Below are 21,309 nucleotides of genomic sequence, written 5' to 3' on the forward strand. Positions count from 1 at the left end.
ACACTTCGATTTTTTTTTTTTACATTTTTTTTATGGCGGACAAAGTTTCAGAGGCAGTCTGTCAGTACTATTCACACACGTGAGGTTGTTTTTTTTTTTACGTCAAAAATTGCGAACAGAAATTTCAGATTCAATGTGTAATATCCTCAACCCATGTTTTTTTGCTTAAAGGTGAAGACCCCGCTTAATGTTTGTTCTGCAGAATTTAAGTTACTGTAAATTATATATTCATTTACGAAATCTTTTGCCATGAACAAAGCCATTGATGCTGACATTGCAGTAAATAAAAATATATGATCATGATATGATCATGGATAGACATTAGATATCTGAGACAAAAGTATACAAATTCAAATCATATACATTGTACAAGTTGTTTTGTGGTATTCATTTGGTGTTGCACAAAGAACTGCAATAAAAAACCCTTAATTTGATGATTAATAAGTCTCTGTAAAAATGATCACTATAAAAATTAACAAAGGATGATCGTGTCATACTGCCCCGTAGCATTCATTTTATTTAGAAACTGCAGTCATTTTTGAAGTTTCACATAAAGCATGTATTTCCAGTGAGCCTGTGTTGCTTAAAAAGCACAACAGCACTCAGCAAAATATCTTTTAATTGTTGTTCTTAAAAGAAATATCCAATATCTTTTTGTATTTAAAACGTTTAAAACCGAATCCAGTCAAATGAAGGTTGGTTGCAGTAGTAAAAGCTCATGTAAATGATCATGTAAACCAGTTTTAGTGGACTTTAGTGAAATCAAACATTACAAATGTCAAATTTGGACCCTATATTAAATCAGCCAAACATTCACAGACTTGCACACTGTATTGCTTGTCTAATGAGAAATAACACTTCTCTGGCTGATAGCAGCAACTTCCTCTACACCACATCACGAGAAAGGAATATCGCCTTGGCACCTTTGCGTGGGAGTGTTTGTGTGAGACAGGAAGATATTTGGGTGTGGTTGGTTGTTTTTATGACATAATCATTCTGAGTTAGATGTCCCTTCTGTTTTTTTTTTTTTTGTGTAGTTTGTGAAGTTTGCAAATATTGAGGAGGATACGCCATCTTACCATCGAAGATATGACTTTTTCGTCTCTCAGTTCAGTGCCATGTGTCATTCTACACATGAGGACCCCGAGACCCGCAGCAGGTGTGTGTGCATTAGTGTCTGTACTATGCTGTTGATGAATGAAAATCTGTATATTTGTCTTTAACTATATTTTGTATATTGTAATATTCAGAAAAAAGCCAGTTTTAAATAAATCTATAATATTCTATAAATAATCTATAAATAAATAAGGATCTAGTGTCAACATAAGTAGAACTTGGACCTACTGAAATCAGCTATTTAATGGGCATGTCACATTATTTATGCATTTTTTTAAATCTCCTAAATGCAGCGATTAAACATTATATGATTTGTCTGTTTAACCAACTGATCATTTAAGAACGATAGAAAACCTATAGATTATTTTCTATCATCAAATCTGGCCATACACAGCTTCTGATGTTAGTTCTCAGAAACCAGTTTTCAGATGCCATTTGTTTAAACTAATACAGTCAAATTCACAAGATTAGAATGAGACTTTAACTCTTTCTGTGCCAGAGCATAACTCTTTCAAGTTGCCAGCATTTTTAATAATTTTCACCTATATTTGACATATCAGAATATTTTCGACTAGTAATTGATGATATATACACTACCTGACAAAAGTCTTGTCGTCGATCCCAGTTGTAATAGTAACAAATAATATCTTGATTAATAGTTGATCATTTGGAAAAGTGGCAGAAGGTAGATTTTCCTGATGGACGCATCTGTTGAACTGCATCCCAGTCATTACAAATACTGCAGAAGACCTATTGGAACCCGCAAGATTCTCAGAGTGCATGGCAACATCAACAGCCTGAGTTATCGAGACATTTGTGCTGCCCATTACATAACAAACCACAAGAGAGGGTTAATTCTTCAGCAGGATAGCGCTCCTTCTCAAACTTCAGCCTCCACATCAAAGTTCCTGAAAGAAGGTCAAGGTGCTTTAGGATTGGCCAGCCCAGTCACCAGACATAAACATAATTGAGCATGTCTGGGGTAAAAGAAAGGAGGAGGCATTAAAGATGAATCCAAAGATCCTGCAAGATTGCTTTCTTTGCCATTCCAGATGACTTTATTAATAAGTTATTTGAGTCATTGCAGAGATGTATGGATGCAGTCCTCCAAGCTCATGGGAGTCATACACAATATTCATTCTTTTTCCACTGCAAGCATGGCTTTTATTTCTATACTGTACATTATTTCTGTCAAGTGACAAGACTTTTGTCTAAGCAAAGTCAGACCTTACTGTCCTAATTAAATAATTAAAATAATTTTATTTTGATAAAATTAGCCTATTCTATAGGCATTTGCCTTTCATATAAGCCACTTCTGATACCACATGATCAACTAGAAGTTATTAGTTGTTATTCCTAAAACTTGGATAGGCAACAAGACTTTTGTCAGCTATTATACATTATAAACACATAACTTTAGTCCAGATCAATGGGGGTGGATAATTTCACTGTGGTGAGCCCTGATAAAGAAGGCAGTAAGATAAATGAAAGTTGTCTAACAGTTCATTTTTACATGCGATCTGATCTACACTTTCTCTGGTCATCTTTTATTTCACTCCCAGGAGACCAAGAAGCTTCGTAACTCACTCAGGACATGCGCTAGTACTGTCCTTACCATAATTCACCTAAAACATAGTTTGTTGTTTCTTAATGGACGAGCTCATGTCGGTGGTGGGGATGGAGTTTATTTCCAAACACTTTTGGGACCAATACATGTTGACTCTAGCAGTAGTAATCTAATGAGTGTGATATTTAGTGTGTTTATTTAGCCTGTTGAACTTGTTCCTTCCGCAGGATCCGTGTAGCAGGCATTAAGGGTCTCCAGGGTGTTGTCAGAAAGACTGTGAATGATGAACTCCAGGCAATCATCTGGGAGCCTCAGCACATGGATAAACTCATCCCTTCCATGCTGTTCAACATGCAAGATAATGAGGACTCTGAGAGGTAAAAATTCACACGCACACACACATTACAGCAAGTGCAATCATTTAATTTCTCCTTCTCAAGGTGATATTTCAATTCAATTTGTGCTTGATGTTTGTAGTTCTGTTCTGTGCACTGAATAATGCCGCCAAACACAAAGAGCCAGGGAGGAGGAGAGATTTTTTTTTTATAAAAAGGCCACACGTAGAGGGCAATCAAGGATATCTGATTCCTTTAAGAATGTGTGTGTGTGTGTGTGTGTGTGTGTGTTTGCGCGAGAATAAAATGTGCGCCTCAGATAAGGGCTCCTGTGTGCACAGAATATTTAAGTTTAATTGCCTGTTTTTGTTTGAGTAGGGAAACATCAATCGCTGCTCTCTGCTCTATAATCAGGAGCTGAAACTCGATCAGGTGCATCGATCAGTTATTAAGGTTGCGAACACAAAGATTGACTGACATGTGGAATGACACCTGATCTGCTGATGTTACTGGGGACATTCATCTGAAAACCAATATCTCAAAATATACGAGAGCAGCGTTACTTTAGGATTTTTATTTTATTTAATTATAAGACATTTTATGCAAGCTTACATTTATTAAGGATACCACAGGTCATGTGATTTCTGGAGTATTATAGATTTTTAAAAGGTCTATTCCAGACATTGAAAGTCAGATTTTTATTTTTTGTTGAAGTCATGGAATACCAGGGATTATTGATTGTCATTTAGTTTTTTTCTCTCCATTTATTACATTCAAATGTAAAAGTATTTTAACAATACCGTGCTTTTTTTCAGTTCTTCATTACTTTGTCGAACTCAAAGATTAGCCTCTGTAATTTATAACTTCATAATTTATAAAGTAAGGGTTTATTTTTTTAACTATTAGATCATAGTTGATACATGAATGACTTAAAATGATCAAAAGAAACATAACTCTTAAAATCTGAGGAGAAGAGTGTTATCGCACACCGGATGAGGACTTTTTATACACGAAAATAATGTTATTTAGTTTAAATTGATCAATATGCAAACTAACACAGAGTAAATTTGACCAATGTCATGCCTAGCCAAATCCACAGGAAATCTGCAGTCTTGTAAAAAAAAAGCCCTGTTTTTACCCTGTTTGCATTAAATTCAGGGATCACAGATTTTCTGGAGGGACTGCTTATTGCGTCCTGTTTTTCTGGTCATTATAGGTCATGAAAATTCAAAATTCAGCTTTTTAGGTAATGAAAGTCAGAGAACAGTCTGGGAATTTTACATTTGGCTAAGAGTGGGAGCCCTGATTTATGATGAAGCGTATAGAAAATTGCACAATCTGCTATATGATATAGTATGCAGATTGTTGTATACAATCAGAACTATAAAATGTGTGTTTATAACTAAAAACATGAAATTCTTCTAGATTTGACATCAGGCTGCTTTGTTTACTGCAGTTACCAATGCAACACCAGTTCTATAAGCACCAACCTGCTGAATTAGCTAGATCAGTGGTTCTTAAACTTTTTTCACCAAGTACCACCTTAGAAAAAAATTGTCTCTCCATGCACCACCATATTGAGCAGTATTGAAATAAAGCAGCGTAATTGGCCAAATTAGTCAGCTACAGCACTGCACAGTTCGAAAACAAGAATCATATTCGTATTTATACAATATTGTATACATTTTGAAATGTATGTTGCATGTACATACATATGACATATTTGTAAAACTTTTTGAAATCTAAACACTAACTTTCATGTAGATTGGTAGGGAACCCATTTTTTTTGAGTATGTCAAGCTGACAAAACATTGCTGCACTCAAGTTTTATTTATGGAGAAAATTAAAAAGCACTGCAGTGTTTGGGTGTTCTGTGTTTGTCTGAGATAATTAGTCAAACAAAATGATATTCCATACAAAATATAAAGCTGATGAAGTCGGTTTTTGTCATGTGACTCGCGGTGCGGCATTCTGAAAAGTTAAGATGTTTTCATCTGTGTATGCCTGGAAAATGCAAGCGCATCGTGCTGCAGTTCTTACTCATTTTGCTAGCCTGTTGGTTAAATTTTGGCACTCAAGTGACCATGATGTAACAAGAGAATACGGTAATTTTTCAAACTAAAATTTTTTTCCAAATAAATGATTGTTCAGACTCGGATAATGAATAAAAGGGAAATAATTAATTTTTGTGCTGCCCAGTACCAATTGATCTATAGACCAGTGCTGGTCTGTGGCCCGAGGGTTGGCCACAGACCAGCACCGGTCTGATGACACAATTCCCTAAAGTAAACATTCTAAGCACAGCGATTTTATCGTAGGCTTTAGAGAACAGCCAATGCTGATCAAATTGGAGTTATTGTATGCAATATATTATATAAAAATTATATTTTTCTTTCATTACTCAGTGATTCCTCCGTGTACCACTAGAAGTAAGCCCGCGTACTGCTAGTGGTACGCGTACCAGTTTGAGAACCACTGAGCTAGATTCAATCATTTTTTATTCAGTATATGAATAATGTTTTAGTTTTGGGTTAATTTCTTACATTAGTATTGACAGTATCGTCAGTGTTTCCGGTTGAAAAGTGATTATAAGATCTTATTGTATGGAAAGAGTTTTTAAAAGGTATTGAATTTCACTCTCTGATTCTTGTATATACTTTGTGCACAGAAATGGCAAAAATCCACAGATTCTGTCTGGCCCTAGTTATATTTTATGCATGACTCACTTCCCTACAAAATCACCTCAGTTGATGTAAAATATTTTTTCTCCAAATAGAGCTATTTAAGTCATCTGGTAAAATGACTTTCCGTTATTAAAAAAATAAATAAATAAATAAAAATCACAATATTTATTACACTTAAAGCCTAATTAAAAACAAAATATTCCAATGTCAGATTTTTTCCAATATCGTATAGCCCTACTCAGTTTGCATCTTTAAAGCTACTCCTGAGCAAGTATCTTATTCTCCGAAACTGATTGGCAAGCTTATATTTAAAAGCTCATATTTGGAGTCAAAGATGAAATTGAACAACATCTGTGTTATAAATTGTTTCTAAATGTTCGAATCAAACAAAACACATGTATTATATACTGTAGGTGTCAAGTGCGCAATATGCGACTATTCCTTAACAAAACATAGCTGCTGTTTGCTACTGTGTTGCTTTAATTTATAGCTCTTTGAATAGGCTATACTGTGTGCGTGTGTGCGTATTTCAGCTTGTCAAGGTCGTCAGCTCCTGTTAATTGCTTTCCATGGACTGTCAGTGAGCCGAAGGGACAAAGATTGTGTGTGTGTTGTGTGTCTGACAGAGATATAGTGGGGATGTTTGTTTTTTTTCCTTGTAGATCTTAATGCATCATTTATTACACCTGAGTGTTTGACATGAGAAGGCAGAACGTGAAACATACTGTAAATCACAGCGTTAACATGAGCTCTTATGTGTGTTTTCTTTGTTTCTCAGGGCTGGAGAGGAGAATCCGGCTTCGTTGGCGGAGAGCTGCTTTCGAGAGTTGCTGGGTCGCGCTGCTTATGGCAACATGAACAATGCAGTGCGTCCTGTGTTAGTGTAAGTATGGTTTCCATGGTTGTCGTGCGCTGTAGGCACTTTTATGCGCCACCATTGATCGAATTGTCACTATGGCAAAAGCAGCGGGTCACTCACTATTCATTAATTATAGTAAAAGGAACAAGCCTTGACTTTAAGTTGAGATTATTAGTCTCACTGGGCTTGTTGCCATGTTAACATCATTATATTATGATCAGGGTGCCATGACTTTAGAATCTGCACTTACATTTAAAGCGCGCACACATCTAGACAAGGAGTTTTTTTGTGATGTTGCTGAAGTGGTTTATTTTAGTAACTTTTTTGTTGCTATGGGAACCCGATATATGAGAGGATTTGACTTGGATAGACTTGTTAAAATATCAGTTTAATTTGTTCAGGAAGACAAAACATTTCTGTTTCTTTATAAAGTAGTTGTGATTCATTCATGTATTTTCTTTTCGGCTTAGTCTATTTATTAATATGGGGTGGCCACAGTGGAATGAACCGCCAACTTATCAAGCATATGTTTTATGAAGCGGATGTCTCTCCAACCGCAACCAATCACTGGGAAACACCCATACATACTATGGACAATTTAGCTTACCCAATTCACCTGTAGCGCATGTCTTTGTACTGTGGGGGAAACCAGAGCACCCGGAGGAAACCCACACAAACACAGGGAGAATATGCAAACTTCACAACTTGACCAAACCAGTTGTGATTTATGTATTGTAAATGTAATGTAAATTTATATCAAGCATTTATCTTGTATGGCCATACACCTAAAGCACTTCACAATTTATGAGGGGGGTCTCTCCTAACCACCACCAGTGTGCAGCATCCACTTGGATGATGCGACCGCAGCCACAGAACAATGGCGCCAGTGTGTGCTCCGACACGCCAGCTATAGTTGGAGTGGAGAGACAGTGATAGAGCCAATTCAGTAGATTGGGATGATTGAGAGACCGTGATGGGTAAAGTCGCCTTTCAACTGCACCTGACATTTGGACAATACTGCCGAAATACACCCCATTGTGGCAATTGCACAGAATTTCAGTTGATTAAGTGAATCAGAGAAGTTAATTTGTGTGGTGTCCAAAATTAAAGTATAAAAAGAGCCTTTGTTCTCTGTGCGTTTATCATGGTTGAATGAATGAATGAATACTATAAACTCACAGAACAAAATATCGGAGAAAATGTGGAGACAACATTAAAAATATTATTTTATTACTCATTTATAAATAAAAATGTTTCAATAATATAGACTTTTTTCTGATATAAAAAATTTATGAAAAAACTCCTATTTCTCATCTCGTGCTCACGGACCTGCTTGGACAATTTTTTACAGTCATTGCTTGGACTCCACTGGAATACATCACATCCGGTCTGCCGGTCGCATACACTAGTTGTAGGAGTTCAAATATTTCAATGTATCCACAGCTCAAATCGGATCCGAATTTTCCACATACAGAGATGATTAGAACTCCACGCAGCTCCCGGACTATTCTCCACTGGAAATGAATGACATCCGGTCTGTCGTTTGTCATTTGTCGTATGCAGTGGAAAGGCGGCTTAAGGGCCAATAGAAGGAATTTGGCCAGGAGACCAGGGTTACACCCCTACTCTTCACGAGAAGTGCCTTGGGATTTTTTAATGACCACAGAGGGTCAGGACCTGTGTTTAACGTCTCACCTGAAAGACGTTGCCCACTGACAGTATAGTGTTCCCTCCACTATACTGGGGCATTAGGACTCACATAGACCAAGTTGTGCGCCCCCTGCTGGCCTCACTAACACCAACCTAGTTTTCCCATGTGGTCTCCCATCCAGGCACTGACCTCAGCCTTACTTGGCTTCAGGGAGTAACCGGTCTTGGGCTGCAGGGTGATATGACTGTGTTGGAAATTTAATTTTATGGTTATTTTGGAATTTGCAAGCTTATTTAGGAACACAGAATCTGTCACATGCCTTAAACTAGGTTTACTGCCTTAAACTACTGTTATGAAAATATGAAAATTAAATTAGACCTCAGTGTATTGGAACTGAATCTAGCGCATCATGAATTGATGCATTGTTCACTTTTAAATGCGAGTTTTAAGCTTCACGTATTAACTTCTAGAACTCAGGGATGTGATTCTTCTCTATGAATACGGATTTCCGTATCTTCCAAGGTCAATAGGGGGGCGACCTCGTAATTTGCATAAATCCGAAGGTTGGGGTGGTGGGGTGAGTCTCCATCGTCATCAAAGCAGACGACCTGCTTCATTCCAGACGTCTTAAGGCACAGGTGTCAAACTCAGTTCCAAAAGGGCCGCAGCTCTGCACAGTTTAGTTCCAACCCTAATTAAACACACCTGACCAAACTAATTGAGTCCTTCAGGCTTGTTTGAAACCTACAGGTAAGTGTGTTGGAGCAGGGTTGGAACTAAACTGTGCAGGGCTTCAGCCCTCCAGGGATTGAGTTTGACACCCCTGACTTAAGGGATGTACCTGTAATTGTAGACCTACCTTGGCTACTGTGTATTAGGGTTAAGTTCATAGATGATGTCATCGTCAATGGCCGATAGACATCACGATGCTGAGCCGGTATCACGATCCTCTGCCCCGTCCGTCGCAGCAACCCGCCTGCAAAAAAAACACACTTAGACCTCGTTTACATTAATACGTCTAAGTTTTAAAATGAGATTTTAGAACGAAATCAATCCACGTCCACACTGACTTTTTACCTAGCATTTCTGAAAAGCCCTTCCACACTATACTGCCGAAAACGCACATCACATGACCACACACACTGTCAGCGCTGCAGCGTACACACACACACACACACGTCTTGAGCACAAAACTCCAGAGAGAAGTGCACATCGGACAGGTTATCAAGGATGTAGCACTGGATCGCGTCTCACTAAAGTTGTAAAACGTGATATTTATTTAATCTTGTCTATCTAACGACTCTTGGAAAAAGTGATGGACAGGTGGTAATTTGTGTGTAACTCATCTTTATTTATGATTTAGTTACTGGTAAAACAAAGACTATGCACATTAGGTAGGTGAAATGGTACACTACAAATAATTAATTCATTATAAATTGATTTATTATTTATAAATAGTTAATTTACTGCCGCCTACGGTGACGATGCCATCGTCCATCGCAATGTTTCACATTAGACATTGTACGATGCCAAGTTGGTTGACATCGCCCAACCATACTGTGTATATAACAATGATATTTTTTTGTCCTATAATGTGACAAAGCCACTGACAATACACAAGATTAAGAAATCGTTTAAAATGTGTGTGCGGCTGTGCACAATTTTTCCGCTCTCACAATTGATGTCACGACCACGTGCGCTCTATGTACATTATAAATAAAGGCAGGGCACATATTTGCGTTTATCCTCCGCAAGTCATCTGCCCTTATGTTTTTATTAACTCAGTGCACCTTGCATTTAATACCTGAAAGTGTCATACGTTTAGACTATATTACAAACTTATAAAAATATATATTTTATTATTAATTAAAAACAGGGACTAAGCCGAAGGAAAGGGAAAGTGAAAGTAATAAACTTATTAGCAATGTATGATTTTTATTTTTTCAGGGTGGATTGTTGAAGTGTGTTAGACTACTCAATTCAACTGGACTTCATATTTTACAGTTCGATTGTTGACTGACTAGTAGTTTTTTAAATCACGTTGGAATAAAGAGTTGATTAAATTACAAGGAAAGTTATATTTTGTGGACACAGGAGAACTAACTGAGTTAGTGGTGCCATCTAGTGGCAGTATGTGGATCTGTCTCGACATTGAGGTACAAAGTATAAACCTATGAAATATTACTTAGGTCACTATTAAACTGCTAAAACATTTAAACTGATAAAACAAAAAAAAATACTTAAAATGTGTGGCCAATAACAAATTTATATTAAGAATATTATTTATTTATTATTTTATTTTTGGGAGTCGCGTCTTCCTTCTTTATTTGATCACATGCCTGAGAACTGCTCCACTGTGGCGAATTCCTGCATATTAGCATTCAGGTACAAAAATTGACAAAAATATTGACACTGTGCCATTTTAAATCTGCGATACTCCTTGTAATCCTGTTGAGAAAACACACAGAGAGACACACACACACACACACACACACACACTATGTATGTGCGGCCACTTCAGCTTTTCAAGGATGTCAGTTTCCATTAATCTCTTTGCAGGGCTGACCGTGAGCAGAGATTGCAAGAGAAAATTGAAAGCAGCCAATACCTTGATCGCATCTTCAAAATGTCTCTTTATATTCGCTCACCGATCAGGTGTTGTACGAGTCTTAGGATGGTGATACTCAACTCTATATTTCCGCTAGGCCCAATGAAACATATTAATTCACTAAACTGACAGAATGCATGGTAAAGGGATAGTTTACCAGTTTCATTTGAAATTAGCACAAATATCATGAAAATAAAAAACAAATTGTTAAACCTGTATGTACACATTTAGTTTCTTGACACATTTACTCTTGATGGCTTTTAATCGCAATATGTAAAAACCAGCCCTAAATTCCAAATCAAATCGTTACAAAATGCTTCAAATAAATACAAAAACTGACAAACAAACCAAATACACTATGTTCAAATACAATTGATACAACACAATCGAGACCAACTTAAATACAAAAAAAGATGATATTAAAACTCACCAGCTGCTTCTTCACTTATGTTGTAGTGAGCTTAGCTCTACACAAGAAGAATTCAAGCAAGCGACTGCTGCTCTACTCTGTTAGCAACTGCTACTCTAAATTGAGTCTGTTCTGGTCTGCTAATTAGCTGATCAACTCCACCTGGCGCTCTCTCACTGGTGGACTGAAGTGCACTCTATAGCCACCAGTTTGCCACAGCATACGCTGTATAAATATCTGTTAATTTACAGTTTCTGCATTTTGTGATTCACAAGTGTTTTCCATTCATTTATGGCTGTGAATTGCTTTATGGGAGCTTGATCTCTGCTCTGTCAACTTTTGAAGTTGAAAATTGTACTCTACAGTTTAACAGAGGGACTTTATTGACATTTTAGTAGTTTGAAATAATATAATGTATAAAAAATAATATAGAGAGAAATAAGTCTATAAAAAACAAAAAATGTGCTGGCAGTTTATTACAAGGTTTTTGTGCTTTACTATATAAACCACAACCCAAAATATATATATCACTTTAAACTGTTAACTTTAACTATAGAGTTATCAAAGTTATCTTTAAAATTTTAATAAAAGTCACTTTTTTTTACTTTTTAATGTCAAAAGTTGTTAGGTAAGATCAGGGTCTCATAATGCAATTCCAAAACATAAAAAAACTGAAAAAAACAAAAAAAAAACACATGAATCACAAAATACTGAAAACCGCTAGTTTACAGATATTTCTTTACAATGTAGGTCATATTTTATATACATACATACATACATATTTTATATACATAGATTTTAGATACATACAGAAAATATGTATATAAAATCGCAATTTCAGTAGTGGTCAAAAATATTGCTTGTAGATTATTTCAAAGATCATTCACTGATAACATCTATACCAAAAATTTGGACCTATGCAAAACTACTAAGTGATGTTTATTTGACGTCAAAACCTTAGAAACTCTGAATGAAAGGTTTGTTGGACAAGAACAGGGGAGTTGCAAGGGTCGAAAGGAATAAGAGGCTTAGCCCCAAAAAAGTCGACCCCCAACCCCCATCCAGATCAGATGTGACTGGCTATATCATATTTAGATAAATATGTCTAGATTTATATATAAATTCTAGAAAGCTAGTACACTTTACGTTTTTCTGAATAATTTGCTTGTGTTAACATTAATATAACGCACATTTTATTGATTTAGTTATTTATTTCACCAAAAATACACATTTTATACTGGGAAAAACTATTTTAACCTTCATCTGCAGGTAGAACTATTCAGTTTCATGAAGCAGTTGAATTATTACATCATTAGCTTCAGCTCCTCAAAATAATGAATGAATGACGACGGTGCAGTGGGGGATTTAACACTTGCTGTGTGACAACAGTGCCACTGCCACCTGCTGGTAGAAACGGGTACTGCTGAACAGCTGACTGTTTAAATACCCGACACAAAAGCTGCGTTCATTGCAATGCGCATGATGTATGTAGTCATTTTAAGTACTTGGATAACAAAATAAATGTTATACAACCTAGGTTTTTAAGTGCAACATATTCCAAAAGAAAAGTTTTGACAATACATCAGGGGCTTAAGCCCCCAAAGCCCCCCTTCGCAACGCCACTGGGCAAGAACAGAAGTATTATCTGTCATTTGAAGGCCAAATCAGGAATATTCAGCCTGATCTCACGAGAAAACGTAAGTATTTTACGTTTTGTCAGTTTAGTGGCTAATTTACATGGATTTGTATGTTTTTTTAAAAAGAGGCGTGGCACCTAACCCCACCCCTAAATCCTACCATCATTGGGGGATGAGCAAATTGTAATAAATTGTACGAATGAGATTGTACGAATTTATACGAATTAGCCACTAAATCAAAAAGTTACATAATGCCGTGAGATTGTGTTGGAATATTTGACAAACATCAGTGAATATGCAAAGTATGCACTTTGACTGCATTCACATTTCAGGCAATTGTAAACCAAATAATTTTTTGGGGTGTAATAGAGCACTAATACTCGCAGCCTTTGAGCCACTTAGGGATGCGCAGATGTTTTGAGCGTAGGGTTAGCCTGGGAGCTCAGGTGTCCAGACGCTGTCAGCTGCTCGTCTGCTTCCTCTCATGCTGTGGGCGAGATGAGATTCATTCATTCCAGTCGACACAAACATCCTGCAGAAAACGCAAGCGGTGCCCAGATGGCTCTGTTTGGAGCTGAAGGAATTGTTGTGATCTGAATCCAGCTGTTCTGAGCTTGATTTATTTGTTAAATGGGTTACAGATGCAAATGCATGTCTCTGTTTGCATACAGTGAACCTGCAGCCTGGTGCCCTACCGGTCATGTCGACACCTGATATCGCCAGTCACATGGAAATTAGTGTGTATTTGAAGGGATTTCATTATTTCGCTATCAGTGAGATTGTTGAGATCTGATCTGCATCATGTGACGGCATCAAAATTATATTAAAAGCTTTATCATTCAATCAGTTATAGCTTTAATGTGAAAAAGTAAGTAAATAAAATTAAGCAAAATGGGAAAAATAAATACAGTTTTTATAAAATTAAAGTTGACCCTGGTTATTTTGTTTCTGTCTTGAAATGTTAAGTAATGGAAATTTAAAAGATTAAGCGGCTATTTGCTACATAATTATTTATTCTCCTCCTATAATCTTATATGGAAATTTGTAAAAAAAAATTATATATATAATATATAAATAATAATAATAATTGATGTCGCAGTGAGTAGCGCTGTTGCCTCACGGAAAGAAGGTTGCTGGTTCGAGCCTCAGCTGGGTCAGTTGGCATTTCTGTGTGGAGTTTGCATGCTCTCCCTGTGTTTGCGTGGGTTTCCTCTGGGTGCTCCGTTTTCCCCCACAAGTCCAAAGACATGTGCTATAGGAGAATTGGGTTAGCAAAATTGGCTGTAGTGTATGTGTGTGAATGGGTGTTTATGGATGTTCCCCAGGGATCGGTTGCAGCTGGAAGGGCTTCTGCTGCATAGAACATATGCTGGATAATGTACATTCCGCTGTGGTGACATCTGATTAATTAAGGGACTAAGCCGAAAATAAAATAAATGAATAAATTATAATAATGGCATTGAAATATTTTAAGCCTGATTTCTTTATTTGGTTATTTGTTTTTTGTTTTTTAGCTATTTATAACCAAATTATGATGTTGGTTATTTTATTATTATTATTATTATTATTATTATTTAATTGTTAATATTATATAATTAAAATTATTTATTTCATTACACTAAAATCAACAAAGAACATGAACAGATGATGTTAGATTTAAAAAAAAATGCTTGTTATTATCCATTTCTAGCTATTTTCATCCAGTGCTGTCAGTTACCATTTATGTTCTTGCAAATCAATTAGCCATATTTTTAATCTGCAATATGAAATGATTGCAAGCATGATAAAATTGGCAGCAATTACCTTAAACAATCAAATTTTTTATTTATTTTATCTTTGCAACTTTTTATATTAACATAACATCGATTCACTTACAAGTTTTTTCTACAGCTTACAAAATACAATAACAAAGGCACTAAAGAAATAATGGGGGGATAGATTCATTCTTATAATGAAATAGTTAGAAAAAACATTAGTGTACGCACATCTAGAAAATTTTTTAAGGAAGGTGCTCAATCAAGCCAAACACAATAGAAATAGAAAAAATTCTGAAGCTCTCATTTATTCATTCATTTTCTTTTCGGCTTAGGTCCTTTATTAATCTGGGGTCACCACAGAGGAATGAACCGCTAACTTATCCAGCATATGTTTTACTCTGCGAATGCCCTTCCAGCTGCAAGCCATCACTGGGAATCACCCACACACTCTCATTCACACACATACATCACAGACAATTTAGCTTTACCCAATTCACCTATATCACATGTCTTTGGACTTGTTGGGGAAACCGGAGCACCAGGAGGGACCTGATGAAGACGTTGTAGGATGAAATTTTGTCTTTTGAGAGCTAGCTTGAAACATTAAGGGCAAAAGTGGCAGTGAGCAGATTTATTTTTCTTTTGACTTTTTTAATAATGATTTTAAAGTTGCCATAATAGCTAAACATGTAAGGGGAAGACTAATACGTTAAGTATTATTCTTTCCTGAAGAATTCATATTATCAAAATAATTTATAAAAAGGTTGCCAAATATTTTGATATAATTTTTCCTCTATTTTCTTAAGAGAGAACTCATTTTTGAGTTTATATTCTATATGTAGACGATACTCAGTAAAGTATTGATTAATATCATGTAGCTGGATGTTGCGTATGACATATTGAATCACAACTACAGTTGAAGTCAGAATTATTAGCCCCCTGAATTATTTGCCCTGTTTATTTTTTCTCCCATTTCTGTTCAACGGAGAGAAGAATTTTCCAACACATTTCTAAACATAATAGTTTAAATAACTCATTTCTAATAACTGATTTATTTTATCTTTGCCATGGTAAAAGTAAATAATGTTTGACTAGATATTCTCCAAGACACTTTTATACAGCTTAAAGTGACATTTAAAGGCTTAACTTGGTTAACTAGGTTCACTACGCAGGTTAGGGTAATTAGGCAAGTTATTGTATAACGATGGTTTGTTCTGTAGACTATCGAAAAAGTAAAGTTAAAGGGGCTAATAATTTTGACCTTAAAATGGCTTTTAAAAAATTTAAAACTGCTTTTATTCTAGCAGGAATAAAGTAAATAAGACTTTTCCAGAAGAAAAAAATATTATCAGACATACTGTGAAAATTTCCTTGCTCGGTTAAGCATAATTAGGGAAATATTTAAAAAAAGAATAAAAATTCAAAGGGGGCTAATAATTCTGACTTCAACTGTATATTATAAAAAAACAGATGAAGATATCAGATGCAAAAGCCGCTAAACTCCACTTCTGCCAAAAATGAGATGACATTGAGTGAATGCTTTAGGCACATAGTACATCATCACCAAATAGATTTGCTTTTAATCATCTAATTCCCAGCAATGTTGCAATGTTTACATTGCTTTACTTACATTAAATCTAAATCCCAAATATCAGAAATGACAACAGATTGTTAAGATTTAACTAATGTCAGTTTTAATGTTATTGATTAATGCACTTACTTGAAAGATTTCAATCATTCATTCATTTTCCTTGTACTTTTTCCCTGGTATATCACAGTGGAATGAACCACCACTTGACAGATTTATATATATATTTTTAATTTTAGGTTTTTTGTGTAATGATTTGATGCTTGGTAAAATAATTTCAATTAGCATCTTTAGTGATTTTCAACTAATTACAATGTCTTGTCCCAATGTGGATTTAGAGGTTTTTGCAAAAAAATAAAAGCACAAGTGGATTTTGCTGGTTTTGAAGCTAAAGAAAATTTACTTTGTTAAAAACCAAAGAATTGTCTAAAGTGACATAAAAAAAAAAAATAAAAAAAAAAAAAATATATATATATATATATATATATATATATATATATATATATATATATATATATATATATATATATATATATATATTATTTAAAAGAGGTCTGATGGATTTAGAGGGTTTTGCATCTGAACTCTTCAGATCTCCATGTCCATGCGAAAAAAGAACCAGATGAATTTACAGCTATAATGACTGTTTTCCTAACCAGTTACTTGTATTCTGTCATTCTGAACGTATCTTAACTACAGTAAGATCTCTGTCACCATCCTCTCGGCTTGAATATCTCATCATATTAGAGCTGTTTTTCCTCCATTAGCACTAATGTTCTCCTGATTTATGCGGCGCACATCCACGCAAGTCTAGAGAATTACTGAAGTCAATTCCAGCTTATTTTATATGCAAGAGCAGTGGTCTAATGATGACGCTTTCATTATGACGTACAACTTGATGCAGTAAAACTATAAAAAAACTTGATGATTTATAGTATATATATTTATAGTTGTAGCAACCTCTGCTTTTGTACGTGGCAACCTTTGAAGTCCGGTGAAGAAAAACCCACCCAAGCAAACAAGAGACAGGCAACTTCGAGGCCATATTGTTCATTTAAACTAGAGCATATGCAGTTATAAAATCGTAAATCCCGAGTTAAAGAATAATCGTTCAGTACTGTATGTCTACGTTTCACCGTGGCTCAAGGTGAAACTTCAGATTCAGCCCTCTAGATGAGACGCTTTGACTTGCATTGTGTAAATGAGCAGCTTTCGGTTTGACTGCTCTGACCTGGTCTCCATCTGCAGCTTATTAGCACACAATTCAGACACATGCAACCGTTTGTGTGCGTACGTGTGTGCGCGCGCTCATTAATGAGACTGTTTTGGCTCATCTCAGTCATTGGCCAATTAGTGCTGAGTGAGACGTCTGCAAAAAGAGAATATGAAAGCGCAGAGGGGCTCTCGAACACGTTCTTTTCTCTATCAGACTCCCTCACCTTCTCCATCTTTCATGTCTGGCTCTTCCTCAGGCTTTCTGTCCTGATGAAACCACTCGCCATTTGCTCTGAATTAATGGATTGAGGGAAAACGCTGCAGGTGAATTGGATAAAAAAAGAACTAATAGTTATCATCATACTTTTCTTGTTGTATTTTAGCAGATACTTTTTTATTATTTCTAAACATTAGGAAAAGGTGCGATACATATCTATTAATAGCCAAACTTCATGCAAAGAACACCCACCCTATCCCTGACAGAGCTATAAAAATATATACACACATGCAATAATTAATAATAGTTATAAAATAAAAGTAAATTTCAACATCCTTTTGGTTTCAATTTAAAGGTTGCAGTTCATTCCTTAATCCAATCTAGAAAAAAAAATCATTATCAATAATCCTAGTGGGCGGCATGGTGGCTCAGTGTTTAGCACTGTCGCCTAACAACAAGAAGGTTGCTGGTTGGAGTCCCGGCAGGGCCAGTTGGCATTTCTTTGTGGAGTTTGCATGTTCTCCCTGTTATTGCGTGGGTTTTCTCTGTGTGCTCCGGTTTCCCCCACAGTCTGCACAATTCCACAATTCAAAAAGAATTTTGTTTTACTTTTTTATTATTATTGTTTTATTACTGTTATTAATTATTTATTCCCCCCCACAGAGTAAAAACATATGCTGGAATAGTTGGTGGTTCATTCCGCTGTGGCGACCTCTAAAATGGACAAAGCCAAAGGAAAAAATAATGAATGAATAAGATGACATGCTTAAATATGCAAATGAGAAATGTTTTTAATAAGTATGAGCTAATTTGCTTGCTTTTATCACAGAAATCTGAACATCAGATAATGTTAGGTTCAAAATTCTTTAAAAATCATTTTATTTTCAGCATCTCTTTTTATCACTCCATGATTCACATTAACAAATGAGCTATTAGTTACTTTTTAAAAAAAAGTGTCTTAATTTCTTAAGTTATGTACATAGTTCATTTACTCAATACATTTAAGGCAACATGTTTTCTTACTTTTTTATTAAAGTAAACAAATTGCGTTAAAACTATTTTTTACTTGAAAAATGTGTACCTAAAATCAGAGAATCACATTTACTGTGCGAATGTTTTTTTTTTTTCAAAATTTTGAACAAATTCCTCTTTAACATTCTCAGAATATTGATATGAATAAAATGTACATACATTGCTGTATGTACAGTCAAACCATTTTTCCATTTTTCCATTTGACTCCTTCAGCATTTCTCACATTACAGTTCATTCATTATATTTTAATATGTAAACTTAAATACTCTAAACCAGGGATGTCCAAACTTGGTCCTGGAGGGCCGGTTCCTGCTGAGTTTAGCTACAAACTTGCTTCAACACACCTACCAGGAAGTTTCTAGTATATCTAGTAACAGCTTGATTAGCTGGCTCAGGTGTTTATGGTTAGAGCTAAACTCTCCAGGACACCGGCCCTCCAGGACCGAGTTTGGCCACACCTGCTGTAAACCATGCAAACCTGAATTTCAGTATTTTCCCAGACTTGCTGCTTTTTCACTTCAAGTGGAACTGTAGTCCATTTATAAAGAATCTTTAAGAATCTAGAGTGTAACATGCTACAGTTTGGCGAAGCAGTGGTGCAGTAGGTAGTGCTGTTGCCTCACAGCAAGAAGGTTGCTGGCTCGCAGGTTCGAGCGGTACAGGTGAATCGGGTAGGCTAAATTGTCCGTTGTGTATGTGTGTGAATGAGTGTGTGTGGATGTTTCCCAGAGATGGGTTGCGGCTGGAAAGGCATCCTCTGCGTAAAAAAAAATAAACATGCTGGATAAGTTGGCGGGTAATTCTGCTGTGGTGACCCCGGATTAATAAAGGGACTAAGCCGAAAAGAAAATGAATGAATGAATGAATGCTGTGGTTTAGTTTATTCTGTCAGATGAAGCCAGGTTCTCTTATTAATTCACACTGAAAAAAAAATCGATTAGTTACTTTAAAAAAGTGACTTCATTTTATAATTGTGTACATATTTTATCTACTAAATAATTTGAAGGAAATATGTTTATCCACTTTAAGTGAAGTTAACAAATTGCTTTAAAAGGAATGTTTTTACTCACAATCACTATTTACTGTGCAGAAAAACACAGCCAAAAGAACAGCCAAAAAAAAGAAATTCTTGTTTAATAAAAGGTTTAGTAAAACCAGCCAAACTATATGAACAATTTCTTCTGCAACACTTTCAGAATATGGATATGAATAAAACTAAAATTTGATGTATGTACAGTCAAACCAATGATTTTTAATACACTTTCAGCGTTTTTTACATCACAGTTCACTTCAGTAAAATGTAAATTTAAATACTTTAATCCATGCAAACCTGAAGTTCAGTATTTTCCCAGACTTGTTGCTGCTTCACTTCAAGCTGAATTGTTGTTCATTTAAGAAGAATATGTGAGTGTTACATGCTATGGTTCATTTTAATTATTCAGATGAAGCAAGGTTAATTTTTTTCCATCTCTTATTAATTCACACTGAAAAAAAGCTCTAAACTAAATTCTAAACTAAAGTCAAGTAATCACGTTTTACTTTGCAGAAACACATTGCAAACAGCCAAAAAAAATCTTGTTTAATAAAATCAGGCAAACTGTATATTAACAAATTCTGTAACATTCTCAGAATATAGAAATAAATAAAACTGTAAAGTTTGCTGTATGAAAAGTCAAACCAAGATTTTTCCGACACTTTCAGCAATTCTCACATCACAGTCAATTCCCTATAGTTTAAAATGGGAACTTAATTTCAAGTTTTCATGGTTTAAAGTATTTGAGCATTTTCCCAGACTTGCTGCTTCTTCACTTCAAGTCGAATTGTAGTGCATTTACGATTAATCTTTAGGTATAACATGTTATAGTTCACTTTATTTTACAATTCCTCGCTTACATAATTGAACTACAGTGGCCTGAATCCACTCATAAAAGAAATACAAAAATTATATCTGGCGTCTGTATAATCTGTCATTTGATTGACTGTAAGTGCTGCTAAAGTGGAGGTTTATGGCTCTGTGAAAACAACCTTTAAAGTATATAGTGTAATTGTAATCAACAAACACACACTGATACAGTTCGATAAAAGAAACGTTTAACCTTTAATTTCAGAAATGTCCTTTACAAGAGACTGAAAAACACTTCATCTCGAAATTAAATGGTGCAATAAAAAAAGCTGTTTTCGCTTGCAGTGTCTCGCCCTAAACTCTTTGCATGAGGTTTGAAGTGATTGTTGAGCTCCGGGGCAGAAATCTGTACCTCTGATAAGACACAAAGCTGGTGTTCGGGGAAACAGACAGACATACAGACAGCGGGAGCTTTTTTTTGGGGTGGAGGGGGATTTCAGCCAGTCTAAAAATAGCTCTCATCGGATGGGGGGTGGGATCAGATTGACGTTACCATGGCGACAGCGGGAAGGGAGAGGATGGTTGGCATTGAGGTTTTAGAGTTGGATCAGACTGCGGAAAAGAGAAGACGATAAAGGTGTGGAGGCAGGATTGGTGAAGGAATGTTTAAGTTTTCCACATCACAGCAGCTGTCGGGTGAAAGCTCTGTAACTGTATCGTAACGCACGTCAGAATCGACACCAAACACCTGCCTAAAAATCACAGACTGTGAACATGGTCATCTGCAGCCT

General features: G+C 35.7%; 1 protein-coding gene across 24 annotated transcripts in view; it reads left to right on the forward strand.

Moving 5' to 3' along the window:
• Positions 1-21,309, forward strand: part of efr3a (EFR3 homolog A (S. cerevisiae)) — a 100,403-nt gene that overhangs the window by 45,216 nt on the left and 33,878 nt on the right. For all 24 annotated transcript variants that reach the window (XR_012385845.1, XR_012385858.1, XR_012385866.1 and 21 more), the window contains 3 exon segments: positions 1,038-1,159; positions 2,911-3,060; positions 6,481-6,585. Coding sequence is in view for 15 of the 24 variants with exons in the window: in XM_073913663.1 (XP_073769764.1) it covers positions 1,038-1,159; positions 2,911-3,060; positions 6,481-6,585 (377 nt within the window). In the remaining 9 variants the exon portion in view is untranslated.

This window comes from Danio rerio, chromosome 2, assembly GCF_049306965.1.
Source record: "Danio rerio strain Tuebingen ecotype United States chromosome 2, GRCz12tu, whole genome shotgun sequence".
NCBI classification, from domain to species: domain Eukaryota; kingdom Metazoa; phylum Chordata; class Actinopteri; order Cypriniformes; family Danionidae; genus Danio; species Danio rerio.